This window comes from Cavia porcellus, unplaced genomic scaffold (genome assembly GCF_034190915.1).
Source record: "Cavia porcellus strain 051 isolate PalLab524CR breed Dunkin Hartley unplaced genomic scaffold, mCavPor4.1 scaffold_17, whole genome shotgun sequence".
Lineage (NCBI taxonomy): Eukaryota > Metazoa > Chordata > Mammalia > Rodentia > Caviidae > Cavia > Cavia porcellus.
In genome coordinates, this window is record NW_026947500.1 from 69,399,045 (window position 1) to 69,415,452 (window position 16,408).

At 35.1% G+C, this 16,408-nt stretch overlaps 1 protein-coding gene across 1 annotated transcript; it reads left to right on the forward strand.

Moving 5' to 3' along the window:
* Positions 1-8,940: 8,940 nt before the first annotated feature.
* On the forward strand, positions 8,941-9,894 carry LOC100729685 (olfactory receptor 7E24-like). Its single transcript, XM_003461714.4, has one exon. The coding sequence runs from the start codon at positions 8,971-8,973 to the stop codon at positions 9,892-9,894; it is 924 nt and encodes a 307-aa protein (XP_003461762.3). The 5' UTR covers positions 8,941-8,970.
* The last annotated feature ends 6,514 nt before the right edge of the window (positions 9,895-16,408 follow it).

Below are 16,408 nucleotides of genomic sequence, written 5' to 3' on the forward strand. Positions count from 1 at the left end.
GAGGTGTGTCCAAGTTTGTCTTTTTAGTTTTCCTGATGTCTATATCCTACTTGACATGGAGGTGGCATTAATACTTAAAATACCACTTAAATATTACCTCACTTTTTCTTTGTTCATAGAAATAAAGCTCGAGTGGTGAATGCCTCACAGTGGAACCATTTTTGCCTATGTATTCTTTCTTCCAAGGATGACTTGATGGGTCAGTGATCAGACGCAATAGTCCTTGTATCTACCTCAGAAACACTAGGAACTCACTATTTGGAAAAACAAGAAAACATTCAAGAGATTCATAAATAGGAAACAAAAATCAGAGCCATGGAAGGTAATCCCATTGCTTTCATTTTAGATCATGCATCTTGTCAGTGACCATGAGATATCTACTGAGTTTTCTAAAACATGTTTTATGAATTATTATGAATGATGAAAATCCATCTTTGTATCATTTAATAAAGTGTCTGGTCAGATGAAAAGTTTTCATTTTTCAGTAATCTGATCTGATATAAACATATATAGATATATATATATAGATATATATAGATATATATATATAGTTTCAATAATATTGTCCTTATACAAGCGATTGTCAAAGGGCTAAGATGAATATTGAAATTATTGAAGAGCATTGAATTCAAAGGTACATTGTGCCTTAAATTAATTTGCCATTATCTTGAACATATTTATGGTACCATTGAGTCTTTCGTGTCTCTAGCAGTCCTGTGATGACTGCCTATATTGATTGTAAGTGTTTAATTTTCCAGGTCATTTTTACTTTGGAGAAAACCTAGAAATCACATAGTGCCAGATCTGATGAGTAAGTTGCATAAGTCTGTTAATAGCATGGCTTTCAATTGGATAGAACCCAGCAGGAGCATTCACAGGATGTTCATCACACATTTTAAGATACTCATGCAGAGCTCTCAGGAACTCAAATTTCAGAGATACTAAATGAGATAATAATAAGTAATGTTTTCATGAAACTTTTTCAAATTAGTGTTTAAAGTATTTTTATTACTTTATATTATTTTAAATATAATAGAATAAAAACAAAACATAGCAAAGCAGATGAGAACAAAACAATGCTAGCAACACATGACTGTAAAACAAAATAGAGAAATCAACAGTGGCTACCACTACACTTACACATTTTAAAATTACTTTCAAGTAACATGGCAGTAATGACAGGTGCAATGAATGCACCTAAATGTCCTAAATGTCTGAAAAAACTTGGAGCAGGGTTTCAGATTTCTTCTAAGAGTGTTTCTAGGAATCTGTCCATTTCTTCTGTTATTGAATTTATGGGAGTAAATTATGTCAAAATAGGTGTTGATGCTTTTGTGATTTTCAAAGGATCTGTAGTGATTCCACCATTTTAATTCCTTATTTCACTGATTTGAGTTTTTTTCCCCATTTTTTGGTAAGGATTGCTAGGGGCTTGTAAATTTTATTTATTCTTTTAAAGAACCAGCTCTTCAGTTAATTAAATCTTTGCATTGTTTTCTTAGTCTCAACTGCACTAATTTATGCTCTGACATTTATAATTTCCTTTTTTCTTTGGTTGTTAGGCTTGACTTGTTCTTCTTTTGCTAGATATTTGAGATATAGAATCAAGTTGTTTATCTGTGTTCACTCTGCTTTCCTGATGTGAGAATTCAACACATAAGTCTCCCTCTGAGAACTGCTTTCATTGTGTTCCGCAAGGTTCTAATAAGTTGTATTTGTACTGTCATTTGATTGTAGATATCATTTAATTTCTTCTGTGACCCATTGATTATTCAGGAGGGTATTATTTAGTTTCCATAAGTCTATGGAGTTTTTGTTATTTTTTTGTCATTAATTTCCAATCTCATGACACTATGATCAGACAATAAACATGGGATGAATCTGATTCTTTGCCTTTATTTAAGCATGTTCTATGGGATAGTATATGGTTTATTCTAGAGAATGTTCCACGTGAAGCTAAGAAGAATGCATATTCTGATGTTGTTGGTTGTAATACTCTATACACATCTACTGAGCCAATTTGTTCACAAGTTTGATCCAGCTCTATTTTTTGGTGAATTTTTTTGTGTACTTTTTCTGTGTCTCTGCAACAATGGAGTGTTAAAGTCCTCTGTTATGATTATACTATTCCTTATTTGATTTTTCATGTCTACTAAGATTTGTCTTAGAGAGTTGTGTTCTCCCACTTGGTGCATATACATTTATGATCGTTATGTCTTCCTCTTGAAGTTTTCCCTAGCAAGTATATAGTGACCCTCTTTGTGTCTTTTGATCATTCTTGGGTTGAAATTCACATTGTCTGAAAACTGAATAGCTACATCTACTTTTTTCTTGGTTTATGCTGTATGTAGTATTGTTTTCCATTCTTTGAATTTAGTTGATAAATTTTTGTTTGAGTTAAATGTATTTCTTGTATGCAGTATATTATTGGATTTTGTTCTTAATCCACTCTGCCAGTCTGTTTCTTTTGATTGCTGAGTTAAGACTATTTATATTAATGGTTAAGGCAGACCTCTATTGGCTTATCTTTCTCATTTTATCTTTCATTCTTGGTTCCCTACTTTTATCTCTCTGTGTAATTGCCTGTCCTGGTAATTGGTTGCTTGTTATTTCTATCATTGTCCTTGGAATTATGATGATTTATATCTCTTTGTAGAATATCTTTCAATATTTTTTGTAGGGTTGGTTGAGTTGTTATGAAGTTCTCTAGCTGTTCTTTGTCATAGAAGTATTTTATTTCTCTATTGACTTTGAGTGGCAGTTTTATAGGGTTTAACAATTTAGAATAGAAATTGTTTTCTTTTAGTACTTGAAATATTTCACTCCATGCTCTTCTTGACTTGAAGGTTTCTCTTGAGAAGTCTGTCATGATTCTGATAGGCTTTCCTTTGTATGTGACCTATTTGTTTTCTTTATCACATTTTAATATTCTGTACTTTTGTGGAATTTCTGGGATCATGATTATTATATGCTGAGGTGTAGATTATTTTGGTTATGGCTAATTGCAGTCCTATATGCCTTGCTTGTCTGCATGTGTCATGTTTGGGAAATTTCTGCTATTATGTCTGTAAATAGTTTTTTTTTTTTTTTTTACATCATTTACCTTGTCAGCACTATGGTCGACACCTATCAGTGTTACATTTTTTCTCGTTGCATCATCTTGCAGCTGTTGAATTGTAATTCCCTGATTCCTTGTTATTTTTAAGAGCTGTTTCCTTTAATAGTCACACCGACTGAGCAGCCAGCTAAGCGTGTTAGGTGTTTGTTTGAAAAACCCTTCTGGCCTGCAAGTGTGAAGTCATTTGTCCTTTCCTTGTCGCTAGTCACAATCATGTTTTGAAGCTTGACAGCCAATCTTCATTTTCATTCATTCCCAGCTTTCAGTGGAATTTTTGATTTCCTGAATATCTCATTGAATCAGTTTCATGTATTGTAATTATTTCCTGTACTGTTTATTTAAGGCTTCCTTCACTTTCTTATGCTGCACAATTTTTTAAATGTATGTCTCTTTTGGATATACTTATCAAATCTTTAATTATGTTTATCATTTCTATTTTTTTCTGAGTGATGATTTCCCATCTGATTTCTTGTATAGCTTCCTGGAGTATTTTCTTTATTTCCCTTGCAATAATTTCACAGATTTCTGGTTGCTGGTGTGTTCATCCATGTCTTTGTCTCCTGCTCTTTATCTAGATGGGCTGGAAGTTTCAGGTTGTGTTTTGTTCTTTTGTTTAGGCATTTCCCTGTGTTCCTCTGAATCTGCTGATACTGAGTATTAATTGCTTCCTGTTCTGTTGTATTGTCAGTCTGTGGGCGTCACTGAGTTTGCCGTTGATTCTGGGTCACTGGGAAGTCTTCACTTAGAGTTCTTGAATAAGTGCAGATAGCTAGGCATGGCTTCTCAGTGCCTATGAGCCTTGGAGACAGTTCCCTGGTGTGGATTTTTCACTGGGTGCAGACTCCCTGTTCTACTTGGCCTCACCAAGTCTTCACAGATGACTGCAAGTGAATGGACACAGTCTCCCAGTCCTGAGAGTTTGTGGATGAGTTTGTGTTGCTGGTCATAAACTCTCAGTTCCTATGGGCCTCACAGATGGAGCTCAGGTATGTGCAGGCCACTAGGCAGAGCTTCCTGGTCCCAAGAGTTTCACTGATGGTTCTTCATACACTATGGGCTGCTGGGCACAGACTCCCAGTCCCCATGGGACTCAGAGATGCTGTCTGAGTCTGGGAAGGCCTCTGGCTTCAGCTTCCCAGTTCCTTAGAGCTTCACCAAGCCTTGCTGTTTGATTGTATATGGGTTGCAGCGTTCAGACTTCTGGTCCCCACGGGCTTCAGAGATGGTGTTTGAGTGTGAGCAGGTTGCTGGGCCCAGTGTCCCAAACCCCAAGAGTGCTGCTGAGAGCTCACAGATGCCTGAAGCAGTCTGGCACAGACTTGTACTCCCCATGATCCTCAGAGATGCTGTCTGTGTGCAGGTAGGCTTCTGCACACAGCTTACCAGTACCCAAGAACCTCCTTGATGGTTTCTGCATGACTGTTGGTTGATGGTCCGTGTGGGCCTCAGAGATGCTGTCTATGTGTGGACAGGCCTCTGGTCACAGCTTCCCAGTTGATATTAAATGTTTTGAAACAAATGTGAATGTATTTTAAGTCTTTAAAATATACACATATATCATAAATATACATATATATGTATATATATAGTCAATATTGTGCATTGTTTGCTATGTGTATTTTACCCCATGAATGACATATAGGCTGATGTACATTTAAAAATTATACATAAAGTAACAGAAGTATTTAGTATGTGCTAACTTCACCTCATTAGAAGAAAAATCCCAGAACTCTCATGGACACTTATTGTCTTTATGACCCTTTCCTCCATTCTCTTTGGAAAGTCCTTAGAGATTTGGATGGCATGGACCAATTTGGCTAATTATGATCTCTGAGGTTTGAGTCTCTAAGCTAAAGAAGTAGTCAATAATCAGCTGGTCTCCAGGTCTTCACTTTGATGATTCCTGCCCAAGGAGCTCCACATTTGTGTCACAAGCTCCTTAATTGTCTGCTTTGGCAAGCTCATCTGACTTTGTATTAATTTAAATTCTAAGGAAAGAGTCTGAAACTTCACTGGGCAGCAGACATAGGAGGGTCTTTTGATGTGATTTCCTTGGCTGTGACCTAGCAAAGAAATAGCATCAACAAGTGAGTACATAGAGATCTCAGCTATATGGGAAGGATCCTGAAAAGTATGTTTTCTTCATAATAAGGAAAATTGTTCCAGATTAAAAAAATTAGTACCAGAAATTGAACTCAGGACCTCACCCTTGTCAAGCAGGCACTGTGCCACTGAACTATAGCCCCAGGCATCTATGTCAGTTTAGTTAGTCAGGTACAGAGAAATAAAAATGAAAAACATCATTTGTAAAGAATGGAACTTTTATGATGGTAGTTGTAGTAGGGAAAGCAGAGTTATTATTTTAACTTTGATTTCTCCACCCCCTGTTTTTACTTACCACTTTTGTTTCACACATAGCAAACAGAAAATATATCTTTCTGAAGTGCTTCTTAACTCTAAATGTTTTACCAAGATGATGATAAGGTTGTAGACACGTTAATGGTAACATCATGAGCTGGTTTTGAGAGTGTGGTGTATTCCAGACTCCGAGCAATCTGTTCTATGTAGTTTGTTGCATTTAATGTGCCTTATCTTCCTATAATTATAAGTGCCCACATTATCATTGCTTACAGAAAATGGAAAGCCTGTCATTTTAATGAAACCTGCTTTAGGTTCGAAGGTGGAAAAATGATGCACGGGAATTGGGCTGTCCTAAACAGACATGGAATTGTACAAGAAATGCCACTAGCAAATTGTGATTCACATCCTTTGCCTTCTGTGTCAGGAGGGTTCTGAAAGCTCAAAGAGCAGAGTCATGACCAGCATCTGCTGCATCCACCACAGAAAAGCCGTCATCCCATGCAGTTTCTCTCCTGCCACCACTGAAGGACATTCTTGTAGCTTCCCATATCCTCCCCCTGTTTCTACTAATTCCACACAGCCTCAAGTGAGGTTAAGGCAGGTCAGGATTTCACTTCTCTTTAGAAAATTGGAGAGTTAAATATGAAACTATATTTCACAAGCAATTTAGACTCAGAACCTCTGCTAAAATCTTTCTCTATTGTGATAAGCAACATTTTCTACATTTGACAGAATCTGTTGGTATATTTTAAATTATTTCTGCACTAGTTATTTTTGAAATATGAGCCTTATAGTCCATTTAGTTCCATCTGTATAAAACATATAAAAACATAATGGAGTATTCATTTGTTTGGAAAGATGCAAGGAGACAGGAGCAGGTGCACACATGCTTGTGCTTGAGATGCATAACAAAACATCAGGTTTTTCAAGTCTCCAATTTTTTTGATAGTTCATTCTATTTATCAGTAAATTTCTAGCTTGCTTAGTCATGGAATTAGTTTGTAATGAAACAAAAGCTCATAAATATTAAAGTTCCACACTCTGTTTAGTTACCACATAAAGACATTGTTATTTTCCTTGTTTTCCTCTGGCCTTATGGGCAAAGAGAGGAAGAGAGACTGACAGAAATTCTTACTATTTTAGCAGAACAATGATGCAGGACTGTCATATTCATTTCCCCAGTCTCATTTCTTGGTACAGGATCCACTACGGGAACAAACTGCAAATGTTATTCTCATATGGTGAAGATGCAATTTTGTGTGTCTTGTCATAAAAAGAAAATTACCAGACCAACCTCAGGGATACTTTAGAGGAATATCTCCTTTAACAAAAGGTTGTAAATTACACTGACTCACTCATTGATTTTAGCAAATAATCAGAAATAATGCATGCATTATTTGTTTGAAATCAGAGAAGCATCACTCACAAATACACTGTATACAAATTTTCATGAGTTACAAGGAGAAAGGTACAAGAACTTTCAAATTATTATGTTAACAATAAATTTATAAGTTAAATGATGTCTTATTACTTCTCTGATCATGGTGGCAATAGCTGAAAGAGAGATAAAATCATTTCATGAAATCTGCTCTCTTTTAGGCACAATGATTTTTTCCTAAACAAGCTAGATGTGTTTTAGGTATTTTTTAGGTGGGCTTAAAAATAACTACTCTGGGGGCTGGGGATTTAGCTCAGTGGCATAAGCGACTGCCTTGTAAGCAGGCAGTCATGGGTTCGATCCCCGGTGCCAATAAAAAGGAAAAAGGCAAAGAGAGAGAGAGAGAGAGAGAGAGAGAGAGAACTACTTTGGTTCATAAATCAGTGACAACCCATAAATACTGAAAGGAAAAGATCTATCCATAAAATTGATAGGAATAGATGCCTTTGAGGCCAGGAGTGCAAAAAATTAAATGTTGGAAAGATAGCAAGAATCAAAATTTCTTAGGTGACTGTTCAGACATTAAAAAAAAATTGGAGTTAATGTAAATGCTACCAAATAGATATAAACATATATGTATCTGTAGAGATATTAATGGCATATTTCTAAATACTAAATTATATTTAAGATAGTGATTCTCAACTCTAGAGTAAGAGAAAAACACAAGTACCTGAAATATAGATTTCAGATTAAATTTCATGGTCTGAGGTTGCACTGTGTGGATAATTTAAATTTACCTGGATGAATATATTAGATGCAAGACTGATGAAACCTGAATTATTTTGGAAACAATTTTGTAATTCAACCATGTAAGGTAAATAATTTTTCTGTTATTCCAGAAGGGAAATTACATTATTTACAGATGTGCGTACCCTGTTTTATATACCTTGGTGACTGCAGATGAGATTCCAAATATACTTACATTGTTTCATGTTCTTTTCTCTTTTGTATATTTCCCAATTTAATCACAGTATGGTTTAACAAAAATGTGAATCCAAGATTGCTTCACATATTTGAAAGAAGAGAAATGTGAGTCTTATATCTGGAAGAATTCCTATGAAAATCTGTCAATCATAATAAAGAAACATGGAACTCAGCCAGATTTTCTTTATTTTTCATGTTTCCCATTGCACATAGCAGGGTTTATGTCAACAAAAATAATAAAGCACATTACCACAACACTGACAAATATTGAATCAGTAAACAGAGCAGAGAGATGTTAAACGAGAAAATTTCTTCTTGGCATTGTATTATAGCAAAATCCTGTAAAATACTAAATCATCAAATGTGATTTTCATCATTATTGTTTACTCTCAGGAAAGTACAGAGTGGTTAATGCTACATTTGTGGTCATAAGGTCCTAAAACTATGTACACCGCTTTTAACCTCATTAAAACAGTTGAAAATTCATTAGAGACAACAAGAAGATATACGTTAAACTATGCATACACAAAGAATGAGTGAACACTTACCTCACTGCAACACAGAAATCAGAAAATCTAAGCAGGATGAAAATTTATGTCAGGTAAGTAGCTGAATACAGTGTTTTCTGACTATGACCAAATGCCCTGTAGTTTATTTTCAGATAGTGCATTCCTAGTATTTGTAATATTTCCAAAAGCTAATGATAAGGGGCATTATATTTTCTGAGATTAATGTAACTTATAATTGAGTGCATTTTATTTTCTTTCAATAGAGTCATACCTGGTAAAGAGGTATGGGTTATGATAGGTTAACATTCTGTCAATTCTTTTTCAAGAAATTACTGGTCTCATAGATGTCTGAAGCCTACTGTTCTTGGTGTCCTAACATTGTCCTGTAGAACATATGTAAAGTACGACATTACAGAAGACTTTGGAAATCAAGCCACCCAGTAATGTAAGATGTTATGACAGTCAAGATTGTCACAATAGAAATGATTGCTGAACGTTTTGGCCTTCAAATAAGCATAATTTCATTGGGGATATTTGTATACAAAACATATGCAGAATTTTGTGTGATTTCACTTTTCTAATGAATTTTCATTCCAAAAAGGTGTTCAAGAATTATCAAAATGTACAATCTAACACATGTCTCAGAATTCCATCTCTTGGGCTTCTCAGATGACCCAGATCTGCAGTTGATCCTCTTTGGGCTGTTCCTGTCCATGTACCTGGTCACAATCCTTGGGAACCTGCTCCTCATTCTGGCTGTCAGCTCTGACTCCCACTTCCACACCCCCATGTACTTCTTCCTCTCCAGCCTGTCCATTAATGAGATCTGCTTCACCTCCACCACAGTCCCTAAGATGATTGTGGACATCCTAACTCACAGCAGGGTCATCTCCTACATTGGCTGCCTTACACAAATGTCTCTGTTTATTCTTTTTGGCTGTATGGATGACATGCTCCTGGCTGTGATGGCCTATGACCGCTTTGTGGCCATCTGCCACCCCCTGCATTATGCCATCACTGTGAGCACACACCGCTGTGCCTTATTAGTTTTGGCATCTGTCTTTCTTAGCCTTGTGGAGTCCCAGATGCATAATTCAATGGTTTTACTGTCTACCTGCTTCAAGCATACAGAAATTGCTAATTTCTTCTGTGACCCTTCTCAACTGCTCAACCTTTCATGTTCTGATCCTTTATTGAAAACCATTGTCACATATATTGGTGGTGTCATCTTTGGATTTTTTCCCATCTTGGGGATCATTTTCTCTTACTATAAAATTGTTTCCTCTGTTCTAAAAATGCCTTCATCTGAGGGGAGGTGCAAAGCCTTTTCTACCTGCAGCTCTCAGCTCTCATCTGTTTGCTTATTTTATGGAATGGGTATTGGGGCATACCTTGGTTCAGATGTGTCCTATTCTCCCAGCAAGGGCATGGTGACCTCCCTGATGTACACTGTGGTCACCCCTATGCTGAATCCCTTCATCTACAGCCTGAGGAACAGGGACATCAGTAGCACCCTGAAGAGGATTCTCAGCTGGAGAATGTAATCCCAAGATGTTTGTGATCCATTTGGAATGTAGGTTTGAAAATGTGAAATTAAGCAGCCTAACTCACGTTTAAATACATTAGGTTTTATTGGTTATATTATTGCAGAACTCTGAATCTTTATTATGTTTCATATTAGAAGAACAGCTAGTTGGGAAAGATTGAATTCATATGAATGCCAAGTTTCATTTTGGAAATTGAAAAAATTTTACAGATGGATAAAGAGTGTTGTTTGTGCAAAAATGATACCAATGCATGCTTGAAAATTATAAAAATGATGTATTTATTTTTGTGTATCCAACTATATTGAAGGATAAAACGCTGAGGATTTTTAATTTTAAAATGAAAAAAGTAAATCAGAATTTCAAAGCGTGATAATTAGAGGGTAACAATGATTAATATATTTTGGATTATTTTCTTTAAACTCGTTACTCAGAGTACAGAATAACTGCATTTACTTTTTCAAAGAATATCAGCAGAAATCTTTCTTTTCAATGACTTAGAAATTAATAATATAACTACCTTAATTATCATATATATTGCTTATCTATCTATCTATATATTTCTTTGAACTTCTCATACTAGGGAGACAATATGATGCCATCTGATTTATTTCTCTTTTGATTATGGTCCCTAGTTCATCCATTTATCTATAAAAGTTTGAATATTAAAACATTAACAAATAAATCTGTTTGAAGACAAATTGAATGAAAACCTTGAAGACATAGGTGTAGGTACAGATTTCATGAACAGGAAATACTTCCCACAATCGATAGCTGTGATCACATCTTAATAAAAAGTTTCTGCATGTCAAAAATTCTCCAGCATAGTGAAAAGAAAACCAACAAACTGGGAAAAAACCTTAGTGAACTGTCCATCAGAAAAAGGACTTCTGTCTAAAACATATAAAGAATTTTAAAAAATCATACCCCAAAAATTCACTCCAAGCTCTTCTTGATTTGATAGTTTGTGTTGAGAAGTCTGTCATTATTTTGATGATTTTTCCTTTGTAGGTGATCTGCTTCTTTACTATAGCTGCTTTTAATATTCTGATCTTGTGGTGAATTTCTGGGATCTTAATTATTATGTGCATTGGTGCAGATTTTTTTTTTTTTTTGGTTGTAGTTGGCTGGAGTTCTGTATGCCTCATTTATCTGAATATCATTTCTTTTTCCTATGCTTGGGAAGTTTTCCTTAATTATTTCTGTGAATAGTTTTTATAATTCATTTGTGGTTACTCTTGCTTCTTTGCTCACATTTTTTATTCTTAAGTTGAAGATCCTCTTGCTGTCTTCTAGCCTTTGAATTATTACTGCCTAGCTCCTTGTTATTTTTAATAGGTCATTTCTTTCACAATGACACATTGTAAATTTCTCTTCAAGATTCAAAAGGCTAACTTTAGGCATTTTGTCAGGTTTCAATGGAGTTTTTAGTTTCCTGGTAATCTCTTTGTATCTGTTTCATGTATTCCAGATTTTGTATATATTCTTCACCAAAGGTTTCTCTTCCTTTTCTGGGTTCCTCAATTCTTCTGTCTGCATTTTCTTGAGTGGAGCTTAGCATTTCTTTAATTAATCTTTTTATATCTTGCCTCACTTGGATTAGAATTTCAGTTTTTAGTTCATCTATGAGATCACGAATGTATTTCTATATGTCCACTGATGTTGTGGCTAATATTGCATGATTGCTGCACAGATTCTCTTCTTTATTTATCTCTGCTGGGCTTATTTTCCAAGGTTCAGCAGCTGGAGGCTTTTTCTTTTTTCTTTCTCTTGTCATGTTTCTGGTTTCTTTCAAAGAGGTGTGTGGTGCAGATCTCAGAATCTCTCTGTATTGTTTATGGTTTTTCCAAAGCATGCTGGCTGGTGTTTTGCTGCCTTCTCCAGTTTGCTGTTATCTGAGGTTCAGGCAGGGATGATGTGGTCTGTCCCCACTCCTCTGAGCCAGTCAACTGGCAAGTGTCTTCAACAACTTAGCCTGTGCTGTGGTGGATATCACAGGGTCAAGACGGTTTTATCCCTGGCTTAGGGTCCCAACCAGGGGCATGATTCACCCAAACTGATCCTACCAGTTCTCTCTGGGCCAGGGGTCGCTGACTGATGCCACTGTGATGCCAGACTCTGGCTTGCACCAAGATGACTTCCAGCCAGCCACCTCCACCGCATGACCCAATTTCCAGCACTCACTGAGAATAACTGCAGCTCTCCACCTTGGCTCCACTCCATGCTGTGCCACATCCTCCCACCAAGGTCCAGGGGCTCACCCACTCCCAATATTTGTGGCTGCAGCTTCAACACAACTGTGGATCCTCTGACTCCATGGCCCTCCCAGCACAGCATGGGATGCGCCTCAGAGCACGTCTGGCTTCACCCATCCACCCACGTTTCTCCTTCCTCTTCGTAGTTTTCTTTTTCCTTCAATTTTCTCCTGGGGTTGTGAGAATCCATCTCGTCTCATCCAGCCCTCTCCATGTTGGCAAATTACAGCATCTGAGTTGTTTTTCTCAGAGAGGCTCTCTACTCAACTACGCAGAAGCTACCATCTTCTTCCCCTCTCCATTTGCATCATTTCTGAAGGGGAGAGACCAAGGCTGGTTCGGACTTTAACTGGAACATTACTGTGAACACACACCCCTTGCTCTGCTGTCATACTTTCATATAAAAATTGCTTGTTAGATTTCCAAGAATCTACATTTTAAAGAACGTTTGAACATTTATTCCTGGTGTCATAATGCTGTTCTTTGGGATTTTTGCTTTTTTCATTTTCTCCTTTCTTGTCCTTCTTTTGTTATTTTCTTTCTTTCTTCCTGTTCCTTCTACTTTCATTTCTTAAGTTTCTTTTTGTTCTTCCTTAACTTATTTATTTCCTTTCATCATCTGGACTGCATTATTTGATCATATTTATTTGCTGAATTTCCTTTTTCTCTATGAATAATACCATAATGTGTATACTTAGGTGTTATTTTTTCATGTATACATTGCTGGACATTTGGGTAATTTGCATTTTTTGATTTCTGTGAATCATGCTGCAATATATATGCATTTAAATTTATTTGTTGAAGTTTTGTCACAGGCTGCATAATGGTGTTTAAACCAATGGTGGACTTCCTGTCTTCTGATGGTCCTAAAATGGTGGCAGTGAATCTTTTATGGTTTTCCATGATGAAAGCAGCCCATTGTGGCATACATGCAATGGATTCACCACCACGCTCCTAAAACATTATTTTCTCAGTGATGTCCTAAACAACACTTTTTGTGTAACCAGTGACTATGATATTCACACAATGACACAATCATTTAATAAATGTTTTTTCAGACCTTACCCTATCTGTTAATCATAAAAGAACTATAATTGTTTTTAATCTTAACATATTTAGAAATCAGTTCAATGTCTATGTTAAAAACCCACATATTTTTTTTATTTTAAAAATGGTCATTTCCTATAAGTTTCACTATACTGACCTGTTGTCTAACCATAAATCTTTCTTAAACCTGAGGTTTTCAGCATTGGATAAAGCTCCAAATCCTTGATTTGAATCCCAGTACTCTTATTTTTAGGTAGATTTTCATGTCAAATTTTCTGGATTCATTCATTGTAATTCCTTTACTTCTAGGTGAGGGTAAGTCTAGTTAATTCATTTATCAGCTCGCATTGTAACTTAGTTGTGAGAAAACACAATATAAAACATACAGAGGATCAAGTTGACACAGCTTTCTCATTTGACAAATAGGGATCATAATTAGACACCTTATATGATGTGAATAAAAGTTTAAAAACACTTTGAATTGTACAGCTTATTGGTTCTTGGTGTATTTACTACAGTTTTATCTGTAGTTTTAAATATGCATTTCTATTCATATGCCACAGGCTGAAGCCAATTTAATCAGAATGTACTTATATAAAGTTCTTATGTTTTTTTTTTTTGGTACACCAGATTGGAAATAACTGCTTTGAAATATATCTTTGCATTTTTATAATTCCTCTTTAATAGTAATAGTTACTATTGTCAATGACATTGATAGCATCTATCAATGTAGACACATTCAGTGACACATTTCTTTTTTATATTCTTATGACATGTAGTGATTTCATTCAGAATGAAAGATTGATATGCATACATATCACAGCTTTTTATAGATCACAATTCAGAAGTAATGTCCTTGAAGCCACACTGAAATATGTATATTCAGCAACAGCACTCTTGGATAGAAAATGAAACAATGTAGCTTTTCATGTTATGAATGAAACATAAACCAGAATACTACTGGAATTCACGTGCTTTAGCCAGATAGATGATTAAAATAAATATTCCTCTGTACTACATAGCATACTAGTAACTGGTGCACAAAAAGTTATGGCCTTTCCTTCTGTGAACAGTGTGAATAATATTGGAGCATAGAACTCAGTAGTGACTACCCAAAAAGTGAAATGAGCTACTTTTTACTATTTTTAAGAGAAAAACAAATTTTCAAAACAAAATAATAGGAGAATCACAATAATTAATACATTATGTATTGTTATCTTCATAGTAGTCACTCAGAGTACATGATATATGCATGCAATATGGTCCAAACTACATTAGTACAAACTGTTCTTTACAGTGAACTGAGAGCAACTTGTGGTATAACTGTATTAACTATCTTGTGCATATCTTTTGTTCTCTTCTTTCCCCATCATAGTTTCTCTTTTATATTGAACAATTTCTTGCCAGTTCACAATATCTGTTGTATATTTAAGATCTTACTTACTCATTCAGCTTCTCACACTTAGGGAGACAATATGATGCTTACACTTGTGGGTCTGATGAATTTCACTTATGAGTATGTATTTTCTGTTCCAGTAATATTTAGTGACTCTTTAATACTTACATCTTTCAAACATTTTGTTTTTATATCAGTGTATATTAATAGACAAATCATAAATTCAAGAATTGGGAATGAAAAGGAGGGCTGCCCCAATGGATCCCACTGAAATACAGATCATCAATACCTGGATTCTACTAAGACAGAAAACAAAGAGAAATAGAAAGATTCCTACACAAAATTGAATTGCCAAAACTAAATCAAGAAGATAATTCTAAATACCACAATTTCAGTCAATGATGCAAAATGTAATTAACATCTATCAACAGAGAAAACAGGGTCTTAAGGACTCACTGTTGAATTGTACAAGAAATTTGGAGAATACCCAATGCCATTAATGCTTAAATTCTTTGCATATATTGAAAGGGAAGCAATAGTTCTAAAATCAATCCTAGAAACAAGTATTATCTATATTCTAAAACTGCAGAAGAAACTAACCAAGAAAGAAAACTACAGATCAATCCCTCTAACATAGTTGCAAAAATCCTCAATGGATACTGGCAAACAGAATGTGACAAATCATCAAGAAGATTACACACTACGACCAAATAGGACTCACCCAGGAATGAAGCAACATATGCAAGTCAATAAATGTATTACACCATATTAACAGAACCAAAAGCAAAAATTACATGATCATCTCAATAGATGCAAAAAAATTTTTTGGAAAAGCGCAGTCTCCATTCATGATAAAAAATATTCTACAGGAAATTAGAGTAGGATATCTCCATCTCAATCTCAGTAAAAGCCCTCTATGACAAAACAACAACTAACATCATATTAAATGGATAAAAACTAAGAGCTTTCACTCTAAAATCAGGAAATAGGCAAAGATACGCACTATAACTACTTCTATTCAATAGAGTTCTAGGAACATTAACCAAAGCAATTAGATAATAGAAATAAATACAAACGATAAGGATAGGAAAGGAAGAAGTTAAATTATTATTATTTGCAGATGATATGATACTCTACATAGAAGAACCCAACAAACCATCAAAACAACTCTAGATTTTATAACCAAATTCAACAGGGTAGCTGGATACAATATCAATGCTCAAAACCTAATAACATTCTTATACACAAGCAACAATATCACAGACAGAGAAATTAGGAAAACTACACAATTTTCACACAATTTTTGAATAGCATTAAAAAATTAAGTATGTAAGAATAAATCTAAAAAAGAACAAAACATTTACATATTGAAAATTATAGGACTCTTATAAAGGAGATTATACAGAATATCAGTAAATGAAATTTTCTTGCTCATAGATATGAAGAACCAACATAGTGAAAAAGACCATACTCCTAAAATTGTTGTACTCATTGAATGAAATTCCAATCAAAATACCATTAATGTCTATCACAGAATGAGAAAAAAATACTCAAATTCATTTGGAAATAGAGTAGACCTAGAATAGTAAAAGGAATTCTTGGTGAGAAAGGTAAGTCAGGGGCATCACAATCCCTGACCTGAAATTATAGTACAAAGCTCCTGTGATAAAATACAAAATACAAGATGCAGAAACAACTCTAAAAGCACTCAGAAAACTTCTCTTGTGCAAAGTGACCAAATACATCCACTGGAAGAAAGATAGTCTCTTTAATAAATAGTGCTGCCAAAACTGACTTTCCATATGCCAAAACAAGC

Excerpts from the sequence above, each read along its gene's own strand:
- LOC100729685 (XM_003461714.4), top strand. The coding sequence starts at position 8,971 with ATGTACAATCTAACACATGTCTCAGAATTCCATCTCTTGGGCTTCTCA.